Source organism: Ochlerotatus camptorhynchus, unplaced genomic scaffold (assembly GCF_037179485.1).
Source record: "Ochlerotatus camptorhynchus isolate MF236.1 unplaced genomic scaffold, CSIRO-AGI_Acam_v1.1 ptg000188l, whole genome shotgun sequence".
NCBI classification, from domain to species: domain Eukaryota; kingdom Metazoa; phylum Arthropoda; class Insecta; order Diptera; family Culicidae; genus Ochlerotatus; species Ochlerotatus camptorhynchus.
This window is the reverse complement of record NW_027040678.1, coordinates 850,396-871,248: the sequence shown is the minus strand read 5'-3', so window position 1 is coordinate 871,248 and position 20,853 is coordinate 850,396. Positions and strand designations below refer to the sequence as shown.

Sequence of the window (20,853 nt, the reverse complement as noted above, 5' to 3'; positions counted from 1 at the left end):
AAAATACGATCAAGTTTCCGTTCAATTTGTTGTTACTAGGTTTCGATCCCGGCGATGACCTCACCGATGACGACAACAACTGCTCTTGAGAAGGATTTGATATGGATTTCCGATCAAAACGGATTTTCTTAAACTCAAATATTACTTCTCTTACGTACCCTGCCCTCCATCTGCATTTCGTTACGCTTTACATCGTATTATGAAAGAAAGTCGATTTCAAGTTTAACTCTATAATGTTACAGAGCTTGGGATTGACCCATGATTTTCTGCTCAGTAAGCAAAAGTGGTCACCACAAGGCCACCGATTACACTTTGAACGTCCAAAAAGTAAGGCATTTTCGTTAATTTTTTAAAGCAATGAAACACTCAGGGAGGGCAAATATGTTATAACCCTAGTTATAACCCATTTATTAGTCATCCTTCGAACTACAATTTGTATTTTTTTGAACTCGATTGGCGTCTCCCCGTGGCCGGTGCAACAGGTCGCGTGAAAGTCGGAAAACGGCGTGGGAAAATACTCCTTTCCATGTGATCCTGGAACATAAATCGAACAAAAATAATGAAATTTGGGTTACAAATACGTATTCCGATTTTTTTTTAATTAATTATTTCAAAAGTTATGGCCTTAGGAAAAAAAGTCCATTTTTTCACCCTAAAAATGCATACAAAATCGTGAATTAAAAATCCATTTTTGACAAAATCGAAAATGTGGATACGTATTTCTAAGCAGAATTTAACTTTGAACAATAAAACCTAGGCGATATCCAAATTTGATGATAACTGGTTAGAGTTATTTCCCACGCCAGTTTGAAAAACCCCGTTTCGAGATAAACGCGTTTAAAGATAAGATTGCTCTCTCAGCGCGCCGGTACATGTTTTGGGAAATCGCTTCGTAAAGCGGCAAGGAATATTCTGGCGGACTTGGAGTCTTTTTTAATTTAAAGTATACATCCCATGGAACATTTTAAGCAAAAAAAAAAATGCATTTTTTTTTGAAAAATCAAAGTGTACTCCCCCTTAAAAAAGAATATTACGACCAAGTTCCTCTTCCACGTTACTACGAAAATGAAATGGACGAAAAATCTTTCTGAACAACTCGAATTTCCTCTAGAGCGTCTTTTCAACAGATCTCTGAAAAATGAAAAATTCCCCGAAATTTAGAAATCATCTTATTTGGTACATATTTTCAAATCACGCGCAAAATCAGACATTTGAAATTATCGTGGAATTGCTATTATTTCTTGCATTCCAAAACGTTTTGAATCTATCGTAAACGGCAATGTTTTTCAGTAGGTGAAAAATCTAATTACAAGTAAACAGCATGGTTTTTTAAAGGTCGCTCAACTACCTCTAATCTTCTAGAATATGTATCTTTCATTCTTAAAGCGATGGACAGTGGCAAGCACGTTGAAGCGCTATACACCGACTTCAGTAAAGCATTTGACCGCATCGACATACCATTATTTATCTTCAATTGCAGAAAATAGGAATGGAGCCTAGACTTTTGAATTGGCTTCAATCATACCTAACACATCGTAAACAAATAGTTCGCTTTCAAAATAAACTTTCAGAACCAATTCCAGTCACCTCTGGGGTACTCCAGGGTTCTCATTTAGGCCCACTTATTTTTATTTTGTACATAAACGACATTTCCTTTAAGTATGTAAATTAAACTGCTTCTATATGCAGACGACATGAAGCTCTTCATGGAAATAAGTAATTCCAGCGATGCAGAGAATTCCAGAATGAAATCAATATATTCCACACCTGATGTAGTAAAAGTTTACTTCAACTGAACGGCAAAAAATTTACCGCAATAGAATTTAGCGGAAAAATTGAAACACCGCATATTGAAATATCATAAGGCAACCAAATAGTAGAAAAATGCAAAATTGTTAGAGATCTAGGTGTAATCATTAGAAAGACACAAAAATGGGATGCGTGGAAAAAAACTCCATTAAGAATTTGTCAAATTTAAGAGAATCATGTAAATTTAGTTTAAATACATAGATAAAATCAGATACGATCTCACCAAATTAGTCCAAATGAATCCACAGGAAGCATCCGTGCTATTGTTGAATTGTAGTTCAAATCAAAGACGGTTCGCTTGATGGAGATCAACATAAACTAGGCCTGTCCTATGTAGAACCAGTTTGAAGTGTCCAAATGTAGTGATCCTCCGGCTTGGGATAAAAGATAATCGGCTGTAGTCGATTGCTGGATCCGAGTTAAGGTAGCCAAGTATCAGTTTCAGGAACTTGCAACTTCTTGACGCGAATACGACGAACAATGGAATATCTAGGTTCCAATGATGGTTCCTCTTCGTTTTCGAAACCGTATGTCAGCGGAAAATCACAGTCAGTACAGCAGCATAACGTACAGTCAATATCCCTTAGGGATGGGATGCAGTTCTCCCAGGGTTTCTTCTGCATAGATGGTTTGATTATTTTTGAAACGGATAATCGCGTTCTTGGCCATCTTCGAAAATGTTAACCGGATTAATAACCAAATAAGCATAAACAACTCCGTTCACACGCGCAGCCTACTCTGGTAAAACTTTGCACTGAAAAAGGCCAAAACTCGGTCATAAATCATCGTATCGTTTTGATCTACCAATAAACAGAAATTCCAAAATCGCATTATTAAATATTTTGAAGTTTTATGGCGAGCTGAGGAAAGACAAGTCTTACTAGACTTCTAGTTTTAATTGTGTTTAAATTTATATATTACATTTATGGATGGGCGCATGGATTTAAGGTGAGCGGATGGACATGAAACATTTGTGGGTAACATGCTCTAAATATACCGTGACAGATCTGGTGTTGGGCAAACTTATCTATTTGGGCAAGACCGTTTTGGAAGTTGATATTTTACCCGTTTGGCATTACCCGACCATAAAGGAATAATTTAATTAGTACATAATTATTTCAATTTCTGTTAGTATTAAAATTCACCAGCCTAATAAACCCTTTTCCGCCCAGAGTGTTTTGGGATAATCAATTTTGAAAACTAGTATCCAGTATTTTCTTCCGATAATAGATGACTACACCCAACCAGGGGATGTAAGATTTGCGTATAATTATTTATGTGGGATGCATCATCACAGGATGTTAATGGAGAGCGCATGAACGGAAGATGAGATATACCGAGCTGCGGTCTAGTGCAAGAAAATTGGAGTCCGAAAAATGTGGACTGGATAAGGTGATACTCTAAGGAAGACTGGAGAGTTATAACATGTTATAACGGTTGTCAAATAATTGCAACACAGAAACCACCATCAAGGTAGCGCTATAACATGTTATAACTCTGTAGTCTGAACCTACTGTTAGCGTGAAACTTTAAAGGCACAAATGTCAGCTTCCACAAAACATACAAATTTGAAATTGCCACTCCTTGTTTGCTGAGCTGTGCAATATTCGCTGCGGAGGATGATAGGAAATGCAACTAACATTGAATGTAATAAATTTTTGGTTTGCGTGTATATTATAATATTTTTTAAAACATCGGTTGTAATTTCAGAAAGTTATAGCTCACAATGCCAAAAAACATGGTGAATCAGAGATGCCATAATCGGGAAAGAGTTAAACACACATTTCAAAGTTTTATTAACAATTCCTTAAGAAATTATCGAGATCAAGGCATGAAAATTCGCCATCAAGGATTCTTGCTCTCATACCACAATCGATGAGTTGGCATCACTGATTGCTTCATCTAGGGTAATTTCCGAGAGACGTATTCTTTGGGATGATCTCCACCATCTGTCGATAGAGAGAGAGAAAGGGGGTGGGGATGAAAACACATGAAACAGAAAACAGAAATTGTGGTCGGGGAACTGGGTGTAATGCGCGCTAGCGGGTTAATATGACCATCGACATTTTTTCAAGGACATTCCACTAACAGCAGCCAATCAAGCAGTTCTGGATGTAAATCCATTACATTTTGTTTGAAAGTTCAGGCAAAAATGCTGATGGTAATATTACCCCACTGGCGTGTTTTACACCCTTTCCCTTTACTATTCAAAACCACTATCCGGTTCGCATCAAGGCTGCAACCATCGTAAAACACGTGCCGGTGCTATTATTGCTGGAACTTACCTATACCAGGGAATGATGTGATCCTTTGCCAGTACGAAGAGGTTGGTTAGGTACACAATTAGCTGAAAAACGGAAGAACGAAATCAGTCTTGTTGATATGGATAGGCGTTTGCCGACCGTTGTGCTCGGGTTAATGTGGATCAGCAGCGTTCAAGAGAAGATGCTGCGGTGCAGCCATTAGTTGAATTATCCGACGGGAATCCAAGAGCGGTACAGTCATACCTCGATATAAAGCAACCTCGATATAACGTAACTCGATATAACGTAACTCGATATAACGTAACTCGATATAACGTAACTTTCACCTCGATATAACGTAACTTTTTTTTAAGTCTAAAAATTGAAAAATATCAACTCACAATCGATTATGAACGTTACAAATCCATTTTAAATTATTTTATACATAGTATTATTAAATTTTTCAAGTAACGCTGGGTTGAATAAACATTTTTTTTTGCTTTTTTATAGAGACTTTCAGCCTGTAACTGGTTCGTCTCTTTGAAGGATTGGGGCTCCTGAGGGGGTCCCGGAGAGAGAAAATAAATAAATTACATAGTGTTTGTTACAGAGTTTAAGTATCTCAGAGTTCTGTGTCGATTATTTTAACAGTAAGGAAGGTGAACGAAGTTGTGGTTAATTTCCGAGAGAGAGGTCAATGTCCGTAGCCTGCGGGGTTGTCATCGTTGTTCTTCCGTTTGACATGTCATTTAGAGAGCTGGTGTTGTCCAAGTGCCGTCGTTCGTCCGTTGTCGTGGCATTGTTTGTTGCGGGGTTCTACGTATATTGATAATAGCCTGTGTCTTTAAGGAAGTCGAGAAGTGATCTTTCCCTGTCTGAGTCATTGGATAATGCGTGTCTGATGCTGAGACCGATACCGCATTGGTAATTTATTATGAGATGCTCAACTGACATTTTGGTTGAGCACCCCATACATTGTTTGTGGAATCCATCACGGGATCCGAGAAATGTGAGAATCTGGTGTAGCCGCTGTGTTATCTGGACAGTACTCTCTGGTCCTTCCAGTTTTTGGTGTCGGACCAGCATTTCGTATCTCCTTTTATTTTGCGTAAGAAAGGGTCTCGGGTATTAGCTCATTCCTTGTCCCATGTCAAAGCGATGATCGTTTTGATCCAGATTTTTAAGTCCGCTGCAGGGACTTCCGGTTCTACTGGGGTTTTCGATCTGCCGATCGCTGCCAGCTTGTCCGCAGCATCGTTTCCACTGATGGTGCAGTGGCTGGGAACCCAGACATATACGGTGTTACTGTTCGAAGCCATTATGATTGCTTGCACCAACGGGTGTCAGTTCTTCGGACTCTCAAGGGCCTTCAGCACACTGGCCGAATCGGTAATGATGGCCTTCCAGGAAAACTGGACTCCGTAACGGCTGAGAAGGTGGCAGCTGCCTCAGCCGGGAAGATTGATGTAGTCTTAGGTAGGCCTCTGCTGGTATCTAAGTTGGGGCCGAATACGCCATAGCCGCCTTCTTGAATAAACATCATTTTTATCATAGAGAGCGAAGCCAGCTCAATGACGAATGGTTTGTTTTCTTTGCCTTCTTTTTTTTCTCCCCTACCCAATCGTGTTGTTGGTTTGCGAAGGCAAGCCTGGGCCCACACGAAAAAAGTTGTTTTCAAAAGGATGATAGCCCCATTTCTAATGTTCGGCCTAGTTTGCAGTGACAGTTCATGACTGGATCTCGATGACGTTTGCGTGATCAATAGCAAAGCTGTCTCCTCTCTCTCAGCTTTTTATTATTTCAGGCATGGGAGGCATGTAACGAAAAGTTTATAAATGTAGAAATAAACCAATACATACTGGGAAATATTTCATTCGACGGAGAAAACATCCAGCAATTTTGACGTAGGACTACGTCTGTGATCTCTATTGTGAAAACCCAAAATGGAACACGTAACAAAATTATGAAAGATTTTGAACAGTTATAACTCTGTCCATATTGGATGGATTTTAATTCTAAACAAGCCAATCGATTGGAAAGTCATCTACAAATCTGTTAAAATGAACACTTTATCAATTGTCAATAGGTCACTATTGAAAATTGCACGAATGTGCAACTGTTGCTATCATAATTTTAATTATCATCGATTGCCTGCGAAAAGCGCTTTTCTTACCACAGATTTAAAAATTGATTTCACTCCGGTCTTGCCAAACGGTGTTTATTCAATCAATGCGTGTGGTGAGTGGTGGTGTTCGGTCGTCATCAGCAGCAGCAGCTGTGCTTTTAGCGCTTGGCGTTCTCCAGTACATAATGAAAGCCTGCCGACATGCAGCTAGCTGCATGCTCTCGATTCAGCCTTCGATTCTACGAAGAAATAGGACGAAGCCGCACCGCTACTGATCGGATTCAGTTGCGCGTCATACGCCACAGTGGGCCATCTATTCCAAGTGCATCGCCCTCGTTCCAAACAACATACAGCTCGCCAGCTTTATCTGTATTGAACACCCTACTAGTAGCTCAGCATTATTCAACCATTACGACAAAACGTTCCTTTTCAGGACCACCATAAATTTGTTAAATAGTTTTTTTCTGGACATTTCACAAGGTCATTAATCGGATATCAGTTCCCATAAGTTTCAATCTAACATACCATGTATTTTTAAGACAACCCACAATTACAAAAACCAAAGTTGGTCGCGGCATGAAAGTGATTTGATTTTGATCCAGAGATGATGGATTTTAATTCGTAAACACCAATTGATTGGAAATTTTTCTACAAATGAGAATAAGACTATCAATTTACAAAAGGTCACTATTGAAAATTGTTCGAATGTGCAACTGTTGCGATGGCGATCAAAAATATCACCGATTGCAGGCACGCATTCCTTAACACAAATTTAAAAATCGAATTCCCTTCTGTCTCGCCGAACGGTGTTTACTCAATCACCGTGCGTGGTGAATGGTGGTGTCCGATCGTCATTAGCAGCAGCAGTGCTTTCGGCGCGTGGCGTTTTCCACTACATAATGAAAGGCTGCCTGCAAGCAGCTAACTATCAAGGCTGCCCACAAGAGCCCTGGATTCACCGAAGAAAGAGGAAGAAGCCGCACCACTACTGATCGGATTCAGTTGCGCGTCGTGAGCCGCTGTGGGCCATCTATGACAAGTGCGTCAATCTCGTTCCAAACAACAAACAGCTCGTCAGCTTCATCAGTGTTGAACACCCTAATATTAGCTCAGCATTACTCAATCATCACGACAAAATGGTCCTTTTCTGGACCACCATAAATTTGTTAAAAATCTCCTTCTGCAGTTAACAAATAAGATTTTTCATATAAGACCACGTAGTCCTACGTCACCATTGCGTACAACCCTATAGGGCTGTCCTTTGTAGTTTTTGATGTATGTATAGTACAAATAGTGAAAATAGAACAATTGAACAATTAAGAAATTTAACAAATAAAATATGAATATGTCGCGTACTCATCAGAATCACTTACGGATGGGATGAATCTATATTCTCTCGCACGGACATCACAAACTAACACTTCTTCTTTGTGTGGCACGTTTAATTAGGTTCCTAGATTCGCCTCAATGCATTACCAATGCATGAATTTGTATATTGTATGTCAAGCACAATGATACTCTATGCCCAGGGAAGTCAAGAAAATTTTCAACCCGAAAGATTCCCTCGACCGGACCGGGAATCGAACCCACCGCCTCTGGCTTGGTAATACCGTGTCTTTACTGACTAGGCTATGAGACACCGCTAGAAAACTCATCGGTAATATTAAAACAATGCAGCGGTTGTACTAAAAAGTTGATTTACTATTTTTTCCTACATTTGTTTTCCGTCGATCTTGCTTTCCGTACTGAATACCAGTGCTACCGACGCCAGGAAGCCAGCTCCCACACCTGGACCCTACCCTATTGACCCATCAACTCATGGACCGGGGATCAACGGCTTTGCTTCCCTTCCGAAGAAAGGCGTGATCAGAGATTTTATGCCTCAGAAATACCCCACAGGCACGGATTGAAGCCCAGGCCTTTTGGGATGAGAGGCAATCACGTTTACCACTAAACCACCGGTGCCTCAGTTCATTCACTGTTGGTATCGATTCCATGTTCACACAAACGGCACCATTTGAAATATTTAAAAAGTTTTAAGGATATAGATTTTAAACAACGAAAAGAACTAGGCACAAAAACAAGTGCACCGACCAATCGCGGTACTACATCAACCTTCCGTTCGTGCTCCTAGGCACAGACTCTAGTACTTTTTTTTCATTTTCATATCTTTCATGTAAGCTTTGAGAACTTATCTAATAAAATTGGGGAAAATTATATAAGAAAGGTTTTGTAAGCCTGTTAGATGACTAGAAAAGAAAATTGGGTCATCTTTGGGTTACGATAAACAATTTTCGATTTAAAAAAATAATTTTTTTTTTGCTTCGATATAACGTAACTCGATATAACGTAACGTTGCTTTATATCGAGGTATGACTGTATTCAGTTAGCTGAGTTTAATAATGGATTTCCAGCATGGGTGATTTTCGGAACAGATTCCGCTGGTAAAAAAATGTTACGGCGATTTATTTCGGCGAAAAATGTTTATTTTTAAAAATTATAAACTTTTTCGAAAAGGATATTTGGTACAGTTTAAAGCTTTAATTTTTACCAAACTTTATCTTACTACCAAATATTTTTTTTTTCTGTCTTCGCCTTCTAAAATCTATATTTTTGCAAAAAATATGAAAATCTTCATACATTATTTCTTGAATAACTTTTTTCCCATATAGGAAGTTGGCACCATGCTGTCAGTAGTTGTGACATCAAAACTAGCAGTTTACGGTAATCCATTGTCTGCTTATTCTATGTGCTTATACCTGCAACTGCACAAGCTTCATATGCATTTTTGTGATCAGCTTATTAAAAAAAAAGTTAGTAAATAGCGGGTTTGAAGTTTAACAGAAAATTTTTGACTTCAAACACCGTTCTCTGACGAACCACCAGACGGAACACGGATATTTAAAAGAACTCATTAAGCCGTCGGTCGTTGCCAGGCGGGCGCATACCCACACGGTGACAGCCCACGTGGTCTCTTGCGGATACGTCGACGACGACCGACGACGAGCTGGGTATCGTTTACTATAGTGCTTCTTGTAGCCATAATAATCTAGACACAAGATGTTAAATACCTACCACCAGCAGCAGAAAGCAAACAATGGCAGTCGAAGCGAGGGTCTCCTGGAGCGTGTTGTCTCTGGTACTCTGGAAACGAAGACACAGGATGCAGATCATTGTCAGGATGAAGCAGATGAATGACAGGACGGCATAAATCAGTGCATCCGACTGTGAACGAAAAAGAAGAGAGACAGAGGCAATGCGGTTGTATATGTGTGTTGAATCTCTGGGTGTTTTCTGACTAGAGCTGTGTAAAGCTAATCCCCCCATCACCTTCACTTAGCACCTCCCAACGCTCGAGCAAGTGCAGGCTGTTATGGTCATCGGCAAACCGAGATTAAAGGTTAATTTGGTTGTACCTTGCCGAGAAGAGGGTGTGTTGCCTGAGTCTGTTGGACATACAGCTTTCCCTCGATGAAAGCGTTACCTAATGAGTTCTACCAACCGCTTTTTCTCGGCGGGCTTTCAACCAATCGCTGTGATGTTGAATGATTTGAAACCCGCCAAGAAAAAGCGTTGGGTAGAACTAAGTAGGTAATGCGTTTTTCGGGGGATAGCTGTTGCAAAAAGGGGACATGCAAAAGCCTTACCACCAACAGGCCACGATTGTTCGGGTGACGATACCAAATGCATAAGGATTCGATGCAGCCGTACCTTTATGAGGGAAGGAGAGAAAAATGAAAATAATATTAGTGCATGAAGATGTGTGAGCTGTGGGATGTTACTAGGAACTGGAATATGCGGTGGAAGGGGACGACCATGACTAGGGCCCATTAAGTGAATTGCTTTTGTAGAACTTTGTTTTTCCAGCAGTGTTGACAGACTTCTTTGCTTTACATTCTTTTAGTTTTGGTGAAAAGGAACATCCGACCTTTAATCCCGTGATTTTTTTTATTCTCGAACAGGTTTGGGTGGAGGGTCTCACAATTTTATGAAATTTTGCCCACAGGAATCCATCTTTGACATAAAGGATGAGACGTAAACAAACATGTCGTGTAAAATTAAGTGCTCCGAGACTGAAAAGTTCAAAAGTACGTTTGATTGAGCTGAACTTTGCGTCTATTATGACTGAATTTTATGTCAAAATTGACGCTCGTATATGTCAGTCTCAAAGCACCTAAATTTAAATTATTTTTTCTAAGTTTGTATTTGTCCATCCTCCGAGTATACAAGATGCCACTGGAATTTAATAAAAAATTAAAGGGTTGTGTCCTAGACACGACCGCAGTATGAAGTAGAACTACGCAAAATTGATGTATGTCATGCATTTTTGATTGTTATACTTTAGCTTAAATTTTTCAAGTATTTCAATGTTTCGGTTATGGTTCAAAACTCGCGACAATTCATGTTAGCATAATCAGACCACGGTTCATCTTACGCATGAGATAATGTATTTAAATTTAATGTAATGATTAAGAATTGACAGATTTTCCCCAACATAACTACTTTGGGTTGATCAATGTTGAGTTATTTTGCTGTGCACACTAAATTTTACATCGGCATCGACTACAATAGGAACTGACACTATATCGTCACACATTGTTTTGTTGATTGCACCTCAATATAGTACACAAAAATGCCGTGTATGTTGTGGGATGAAACAATTGAAAAAAAAAATACATTTATTTTTTTCAGTAGCTCCATCATTAATTTTAAATTAGGTTTCTGAAGCAGAGAATGTGAAGATTGCATTTTATGATAACGCAACAGGTAGTTGTTTTACCTGTCAGAACACGGTACTTTAAATATTGAACAAAATGTTGGTTCATATGTCAACGAAGTAGGGGAGGAAGGGGTATAACGATCATACGGGTTTAAGCACTTCTTTGTTCTCCAATTTGGAGGACAAACCTAACATAAAATTACCATGCATCATCATTATGTACTTTACATCGTGTTCGTAGAATGATTGCAAAATAGAATACTGTGACATTTCTCAAATTGAACGGTTGGTTTCCAATAAGTACACAGTTCAAAAAAGTAGTGTAAATTTCAGTTCAGTATGATGCACATAAATAGAGCGTCACATTTCATAAAAGTTTACATTATAAAGTTCTGCGACATTTCGTGCAATGTAGCAAATATTGTATACAATAGCCCATTGTTGTAAACAACATTGTTTACAATTTGCTCGGTTGTGTGAAATGAAATACAAGTTTACGGGAATGAATATTTACATCACTATTAAAATTCAGAATTTTTATCTGTGTAGGTGCTTAGTACAACATTAATTGAAAATTAGGGTGTTCAGCTATTGAATTTCAAAATCAGAGCAAAAGCTCGCATACAGGGTCTCCACCTGTTTAATATGTTGATAGTAAACATCATAGTTAAGGTACACCGGTGCGAGTTGAAACAAAAAGTGTATCTCTTAGTGGAAGTGAATATTAACTGTAATTATTTTTGAGGGGCATTGTGTACTACCGCAAACTATATTAGAAATAATCTCAGTGATTATTCACATCCGCTAAGAGATACATCTACCGTTTCAACTTCCCCACGCGTTTCAACTGGCTCCGGTGTAGGTTAATAGATTTTGGTTGGACCTATTCATGTAATTTTCGCACTGCGTCTAAATGTATGCCGTGTTTTTTCTATGAATATTACATATGGACATGAAAAAGGTTTGTTTGGTGAAAAACTCTAACTTTCTAGTTTCTAATAGTACTAAAGAATGAAAAATGTTCTCAAAATAGAATTTTATTGAAACGTGGGTTCGTAATCACACAAGCATTCCTGAGGAATTGCGATAGTTGGAAACAGTAGATAGAGCTTCTTTTTTTTTTTTTAATGATCTATATTTTTTGAATTTGTGTGGTTTACATGTATAACTTATCAAGTTACACAGATGCGTCTTTTCAACTTTAGTTCCTGTGAAATTTCAATTATTATTAATTACAGTTCCTAGTCCTATCAGGCCTGTTTTAGAGAATGACCTTGGTGGGATTGGTTTGTTTTAAAATTTGAAAAAAGGAGACTACTTGTAACTACTATTTACAACTACAACTAACCTACAACTACTATATACACCTAATCTACTATATACAAATTTCTTATCAAAGCATGTTCTGTGTAAATTTAGTGCTAATTTCGTTAATTTTGGAATCTATTTTGGCAATGCCTGCCTCTTCGTGTAAATTTGTTATTGTAGTGTCGAAAGGACGATCAAGAACCGTCCTCAGCACTCTATTCTGAGCGACCTGAATTTTGTTCCTGTGAGTCTGTGCACATGATTCCCACACCGGAGCTTCGTAGAGGATCGCAGGTGCTATGATTTGTTTATAGACGGCCAGTTTGTTCACCCTTGAGAGGCGGAATCTGCGGCAAATCAGCGGATACAGACACCTAACCAAGGTAGAACACTTGACTACTGTTTTCTCTACATGCGCACGGAAGAGGAGCTTTTCATCAAACAACATCCCGAGATAGGTTACTTCGGCAGATCACTCAACCCTTGTGCCATCCATGATTACAGTACAAGATGGAGCCGGTTTCAGTTTCGGTGATTGCCGATGGAGGAACATGATCGCTTGTGTTTTAGAGGCATTGATTTTGATTTTCCACGTGGTGGCATAATCAGCAAAGATGTTAAGGCATCGTTAGAGCTTATTTGTTATTTCGCGAGGCATCCTTCCTTTGACGGCTATTGCCGTATCATCTGGGAACAGGAAAAACACGCAACCGTCACCGAGGGGAGGAATGTCAGAAGTATAAATGCTGTTAAACAAGGGGCCCAGCAGACTGCCTTGCGGGACTCCTGCTGGGATGGAAAACGTGCCTGAAAGACAACCATTCAACGATACCTTAAACGACCTTTGCTGGAGGTAGTTACGGGTGATTTTAACCAGATGTAAAGGAAAGTTGAAGTTACAAAGCTTGTACACAAGTCCGTCATGCCAAACATTGTCAAACGCCTTTTCAACGTCTAACAAGGCCATGGCTGTGGACTTGGATACAGCCTTGTTACTTCGGATGTTATTGATCACCCGTACTAGCTGGTGATAGGTGGAATGCCCCTTTCTGAACCCGAACTTTTCCGGAAGGAGAATGTTATTTTCCTCGACAAACTTGAGCAAACGATTGAAAATGAGTTTTTCGAACAATTTGCTCAGCGCTGAAAGGAGGCTGATTGGTCTGTAGCTTGAAGGCAATGTTGGATTCTTACGGGGCTTGCAGATTGGTATGATTTTTGCTACTTTCCAGATGCTTGGAAAGTAGTGCAGTTCCAAGCATCTGTTGAAGATAGCGGTTAGAAGAGAATGCACTTTCATGCTGAGTCTCTTCAAGATCAAGTTGAATATACCGTCAAACCCGGGAGCCTTCATGTTCTTGGTGCATTTCAGCACTGAGCAAATTTGTTGTACTGTAATCATATCCGCCGGAGGCACGACACAAGGGGAGACATCTAGGTTTTGAACGCATTGCGCATCCTGATCATCGAGCGGACTTTGGATCGTCGAGCCAAGCAAATGCGATGAAGCGACATGCTTGCCGATCGCATTTGCTTTCTCCTGTGGGGTGATTAAAAGCCGATCGTCATCACTTTCGACTCTGAGAGGTGGAACGGGTTTGGGATGAGATTTCAGGACCTTGGCTACCTTTTAGATTCTGGACAACACGCCCGAAACTTTTATTTCGGAGTGAGTCCATTCTGGAAGCAATCTGCCGGCCATTTCACGTTTTTTGCCCAGATCTCCAGTCCTCTGAAACTGGCGTCTACGCACATTTCTCAATCGAATCAATAATTGGGTGTGGGAATCAATAGCAACAAACTTACCCCTCACAGGAACTTGTCGAACGCACGTCTCGTCAGCCTCGGATATGGCCTGTTGGAGTCCTTCCTACTCCCGGTCGATGTCATCTACGGTGTCGAGCAGTGGATTTTCATCGATGTTGCTGTCCACCATTCGACCGTACTGCACCCAGTTGACATGGTGGTAGTCTTTACGCAGGCAGCTTCTAGCAGGAACCACGTTGACACCAACTTCAGTCACTACCGGTTGGTGGTCGGAGCTGAGACAGGTAAGGCAGAGTACAAAACTTGATTCCCTTTCTGACGATGACCGCTACACCCCCCCCCCCCCCCCCATCGAGCTGGTGCGATCAAGCCGGATAATGTTGTGGTCAGGCAACCAGAACCTGTCACCGGACTTTAGGTGGGTTTCGGTTAGAAGACCCACGTCGATGCTATGCTTGCAGAGGAAGTCGGCAAACTCAATCTGTTTAGCTCTTACGGAACAAGCGTTCCAGGTAGCGATGGTTAGCGGTTTAAACACCACATTGGATGATGAACTTACCGAGCACTTGGATCTGTTCGGGCTTATTGCGGCACTTACGTAGAGCACCGGTCATGTTGATGAAAATCTCCATCAGTTCATCTGCTGAGAACAGATCGGGATTATTTGTTTGAGCTGTTGGTTGCCTTCAGAATCCAGGGGGGATTTAGAGCTTTGTCCAGCAGAAGATCCAGACGTTTCTTGAGGGGGCGCGGATTGCACCCTTGGATTCGCTTGTCCATGAAGAGGCGGAACGTCCTCCGCCCTGAAAGCCGGGGCCTTATCCTTCCTTCGTGCTGGTTGATTGCTGGTGGACGCTTGGTTTCGGATGCGCTTGAAATCTTCGCGTTTAGGACACTGCTTGTTGGATCCTTGGTGAGCACCACCACAGTTGGCGCATTTTAACGCCACGGCTCCATCGGCTTTCGGCAGTAGGAAGTGGCGTGGTCTTGAGCGCAATTGCCACAGCGTGGCTTAATGTTGCAGTTGCGGGTGCCGTGTCCGAAGTTCAGACACCGTTGGCACTGAGTCACATCGCGATGGCCGCCACGGTATGGCTCCCAGCGGACGATGATGAAATTGATGGACCGGATGGCTTTCAGTGCGTTGAGCGTCACCGTTCCCTTCTGGAAGTGTACCAGGAAAAGGCTATCCGGATACGCCTTCACATTCTCGTCTCTTCTTGTCATTCGATGCACGGCACTTGGGACCAGCTTGTACCGGTCCCTGATTTCATGTTCGATAAAGTTCAGGTCGAAATTTGGTAGGCCCCTAATGACGACCTTGAACGATTTTTCACCGGGGATGTCGTGGGTGAAGAATTCCACCTTGGAAGTCCTCAGGTGGGCGATTACCAAGTCATACTCCGCTTTGGTACGGAGATTTTAGTTTCATCTATAAATGACAAACCGACTCTGCCCAATTTGAATTCGGCTTTGACGCCCAGCGACGCCAGATCCGCGATGAGCTCGTTGAGATGGGCATTTTTCACTACCAGCAGAGGTAGCTTCACTCTTGCCGCGCTCATGACGGCAGCATTTTCTTTATCGGTAGCGTCACTGAAATCTCCGTTCGTCGCAGAAGCATCGTCTCGACCAATCGTGCCAACGGACTGGCCTCGATTCTTCTTCCTCTTCTTGCTGCGTTTTTCCAACACAGCTGGATGGATATTCCCATCCATGGGGAGAACAGCAAACCTGTTCGAGGTAGGCACACCGGAGCTTCCTTCACCGGGGTTCTGGACCTTCGCCGGGCTTCGCGACGGATGCTTCCCCATTACGGGGCACACATACACGCACACGCGCGAACACTAACTAAAAAAAAAAAAAACTTTGCGAACAACTAAAGCGAGCGAGCTCACATCGAACTGAACTGCTTGACGATCAAACATAGAATGTGTTGAGCAGAAGCGCGACAGCAGTGCTGGTTTATATCTTTTCAGATACGATGTGCAAACAAGTGGTACTCTATTATGATGACTGGGTTTGGGAAAAAAAACGCTTATTTCATGAAAACAGTGATAAAATTATCATTTGTACATTTTTCAAAAGTTTTATTACGGAAAATTGAAAAACTATTTCACCAGGTTCGTAATGTAATATCCTATCGATTGGCGTATTTGGATTTTAGTTTCATCTATAAATGACAAACCTAACACTATTTCACCTTACATATTTTTTGATTGGCACTCCAGTATAGTCGACAAAGACGTAGTTCTACGTCAAAAGTACACACTTAGAAACATTTATTTTCATTTTCATTTTGCAGCGTTTGGTGGGGCAATAAGCGCGGAAGCTAATCCAAAGCCGAGGATAAAAGAAGGGCAATGGCTGAATAGTCTATGCGGACCACTTGTACGCCATGGGAAAAGGAAGGGATTGAAGAGGTCGGTAATTGGGGGGTTTTGAGGAAATGACACATAGTACTAGATTTGTGGTGCAAAATGTAAAGAAACCGAAAATATATCTCCCACTGATTCATCCTTTCACATACATACCAAATTGATATTTTAAAGCAACCAACCATGTCTAAATTTTCTAATATAAGTTCGTTTGATGATTATGATATCTCAGCCTTTTTTAATAAATAATTGAAATCTCTACCTAATCAATGCTTTATTAAGTACCTGCATTTGTGCATGTTATTTAAAATTTAACGTGTTTCATGTTGTTTTTGACTTTGACCTATATTTATTATATATTAGTTCGTCCCAGGTGACTTATTCAAGTGACTAAAATACTTCACTTTGAAGTTAGTTTCCTAGCTGATTTTTAAATTATGTAGAGTGTATGCTCCAACTACGCTCACACGTTTCCACTATGTCGTCCCACAAAATTACGTACGCATATGTGAAAATAGAAGGACGGCACAGTGGAAATCCCGAGCCATAGTTCTAACACTTATCCCAAATCAAAATGAAGCATATATAAGATTAGTTAAAATACCATGTTCAAAAAAATATATCAATATTTCCCGTGCAAATCCAATGCAATCTGTGTAAAAATAAATAAAATAAAAGTGATTAGCGGAAGAAAAAACCCGCCAGTATCGCATCCAACGTCAGTGCCTATACGTAAGCGTACTATGACGCGGCTCTTTAAAAAAGGAGTAACAGGTGTGATACTATCACTTCAGGCTAGAACTTTGGTTCTCTCATGCAATGGTTCATCAGAGAGGGGAAGCTTAGTAATCCTCAGCGCATGCTCATGACGCTATTCTGCCACGGCATGAGCCAACGATGCCGAACCTAAACCAACCGTCTCCAACGATCCACTATGAAGAATAAGATTAGGCCCGTTCATCAACGTCCAGGTTAAAAATTAGCCAAGGGGAGGGATGTTTGGAGGGTTCACATCTTTCGGCACGAAATCGACATAATTCGCCATATACCGCTCTAGCACGACCTGGCATGATGCCAAATCCGGCCAGAAGATTGTCAGACCGTTGTGAGCCTTCAGGAGAGGGAGAAACCGCTTTTGGAGACACTATTCCAAATACACCTGTCCGCAAGTACAAATCGCTTGCCAAATTAAGAACTTCTTGGTGAACTTTGACATTTTCTGTGTTCGGAGGTTCTCGGGAACATCACACTTATCTTTGGTAGTCACATACAGGTTTCCTGGAATCTGTTTGAAGTTCGCCTTCACATATGTCTCGTCATCCATTACACAGCAGTGTGGTTTCGTTAATTTCTGGCCGTACAACTTCCTGGCACGGCTTTTTGCGACCGTATTCTGTTTCTCGTCATGGTTTGGGGGCTTCTGAACCTTAAACGTACGTAGTCCAGCCCGAGTTTTGGTATTCTGCACGAAAGTCTTGCTCACATGCAACTTTTTAGCCACATCTCGAACTGAGGCGTTCGGTTTCCGTTCAAAGTCCCCAACCCCGCGTTTGTGATCGTTCTCGTTGACCTGACGGCTTTATTTTCCGGATCTTCGCTTCCGATCAACAGTCAGACGTTCTGCGAACCGTTTTATGATACCATACACCGTGGAATTCGTGATTCCCAACTTTGAGAGTGTAAACAATACACATTAAACTATGTGTACGCAAAATTTCAATTAATTTTACCCAATGGATCAAAAGTTAGAGCAATTTGAGTGCAGATGTATGACTAATTCGTTCAACACCGCTCTACGATGTCGATGTTAGCTTCCATTTGATTACATTCTTAAGACTGAGCAATCTTCAAGAAAAACTTGACATGACAAGTTTTTCTTCAAATGAAATTTACGCACTACAACATACGGCTGATTCCCGTGGCCGATACGCTGGTTAACACGCATTTCAAATGGACAGCTTGCCGAAGAAAAAGAGGTTGCCGACAATAGTCACTCTCACCTGAGAAGTTTGGAGCGGTGTAAACATGTTTTCAAACCGTTTCGGACAATTCTGTTGATTGGAATGGATAGAATAGCAAGTAGTAGGTAAATGTAAACTAACAAACACGTCATATTGTACGCTGGGAAATTGCTAATAGAAATGTGGACGCTACTTAGATTGACGAGCATACGTAAATTCCCCTATCTGGAAATAGGGTAAATGTCGGCTTCGGCACCCATTGACTGTTTTCGGCAATCAAAATGTAAACGTTAATTTCACTATGTTTTACCATCAACACACTTCCCTGAATGTATCCAAATGATTCTTTAGTCTTTCAGCTTCAATCTGATTATATTTGTAGGACCGAGCAATCCTTTTATGCCAGATTTTTCTTCAAATGAAGCATACGTAATACAAAATGGGGCTGATTTCGAGTTGCCGATAATAGAACAGCTGGTTAACACGCAGTTCTAATGGGAAGGTTGCCGAAGAAAAAGAGGCTGCCGACAATAGTCACACTCACCTGAGAAGTTTAGAGCGTTGTAAAAACGCTTTCAAACAGTTTTGAAGAATTCTGTCGATTGGAATGGATAGAGAAGCAAGCAGCAGATGAATTGAAACAAACAGACACGTCATATATGTGCGTGACGCTGTGAAAATGCTAATAGAAGTGCGGACGCTGCTTAGATTGACGAGAATACGTAAATTCCCCTATGTTCTTTGATCTTTCTGCGCTACCAATCGCCACCACGATATTCACGATATTTTCGGTTCATTAGCAACTCCATCAATTTTAGCATTTATATCAAAAACTCACATTCCTACCTGCCAGCACTGTAACCTACAATCACGGCTCCATGACCATAATATCTGAAAGCGACCAACGAAACGGTCATCCTACCGAGTCTAATTGCCAACCGACCACCAGAACAGCAGTCGCCGAGAGTGAGAGTGAGTATCGGAATGCTAGACCCCCCTCCCAACCCAGTAGCAGCCGTAGTTGTAATAAGTGAAACAGTACCAGCCTACCTTAGCGTCGTGTACGTTTGATACCTATGTAAACACAGCTCACAGTGTGTAAGTCCGGACCGGCTCAGCCAGTGCTCCAGGCAATCTCGGTGTACATGGCGAAGCGATCCCTTGCACAGGCAGGGCGAGATTAAACTGTAATTAAAAATAGCAGAAAAGCGTTTTCAGTGGGCTAGTGACCATTGCGCACTGAGTCGTGTCCTCAGTTTCTTTGAACTAACTGAAGGTGTGTAGGAATGTGTATGTATGGTTGGCCAGCGTGCAGTTTGTCCGGATGCGGTTGCGTTTCCTCTAGCTTTTGTTTGTAGAACCACCATCTATCTTAACCCAGAGAACTGGAGAAAATGGGACTCTTTTAGTTGGAACCGGAGCCGGAGTGTGCTATGTGGCTTATCCTTAATTCTATGTGTTTGTACTTGCTGTGGATGGATACATATGTTTACCGGGCGCGGCCAGTTGTGTCTTTTAGAATGGAAAATTACTCGGAAATGAGAATGTGGAAATTGGGTTTTCCAGAGCGTTAATTAAATATTTGAACGCACAGACACCCATGCAAACCAGATTATCTTAATTGGTTGAGAGTCCTAGCTTGGAACTCTGTGTGTACAATGTTGTGTGAAAAAGTATGAAATGTATACGGTTGATGATTAACGGTTTACCGGGACATTCCTGTGGCACTTTGACAAATCCGACATGCGATTGATTCACTGCTGTATCTCTGCCTCTGAGGTTGTTGTTGCTCCTCACTAAGCGATACTTCCTCTGTTCCTTCTTCGACGATATCCACTGTGGTTCGATTCATGTTACTCAATGAGATTTAATAAACAGTTAATTTGTATCAAAATAAAACTCTTCAATATTTTTGCTGAAATTGGAACCATCATTTTCAGCCTCAGACTACTGTGATCTTTTCAACTTCATAATAAATAAGAATTTAGGGCTGATCGAAAATTATTTTTTTCATTTCACATTAGATAATTCCGGAGAACTTTGAGATTTGGACGTCATTGCTTTTGAAAGCAAACACGTCAATCGCTGATTTCTCACGAATACAAAAATCAAACTCACGAACAAACTAATGAAATAAGAATCATTCATCTACCTATATGTGTTATTAGTTTTTAAGATTGAGCTTTAATTTGCGAGAAATCGGTGATTGGCGTGTTTGTTTACAAAAGCAATTACGCCCTAATCTCGAAGTTCTTCGGAATTGTGAGGAGCATCAACCATGATTTTCCACCATCCCTAATTTTTGCGCACCAACTCCGAAGCCCACGAGACCAAAATGGTAATGCGATCACATTTCCCCGAACGAGCTAATGGTCTAAACTCCCCCCGTATTGCAGAGGGTTTTCAATGCTAATTTTACCATCTGGTTATGGCAATAAATAACCGAAAGAAGTGCGCAGTGAAATATGGCATCGGTGGTTTTTCGTCGCGATTGAAATGTAACGCGGTGGTTGTGTATCAGCCAAGCAGACGCACCGTACCT

At 41.0% G+C, this 20,853-nt stretch overlaps 1 protein-coding gene across 1 annotated transcript; it reads right to left on the bottom strand.

Moving 5' to 3' along the window:
- Nucleotides 1-3,670: 3,670 nt before the first annotated feature.
- On the bottom strand, nucleotides 3,671-20,163 carry LOC135702233 (E3 ubiquitin-protein ligase MARCHF3-like). Its single transcript, XM_065223273.1, has 6 exons — nucleotides 20,021-20,163; nucleotides 19,362-19,496; nucleotides 9,825-9,888; nucleotides 9,253-9,402; nucleotides 4,095-4,156; nucleotides 3,671-3,758 (listed from the first exon to the last, which is right to left on the bottom strand). Exons 1-6 carry the CDS (start codon nucleotides 20,161-20,163, stop codon nucleotides 3,671-3,673), a joined length of 642 nt encoding a protein of 213 aa, XP_065079345.1.
- Nucleotides 20,164-20,853: the final 690 nt, after the last annotated feature.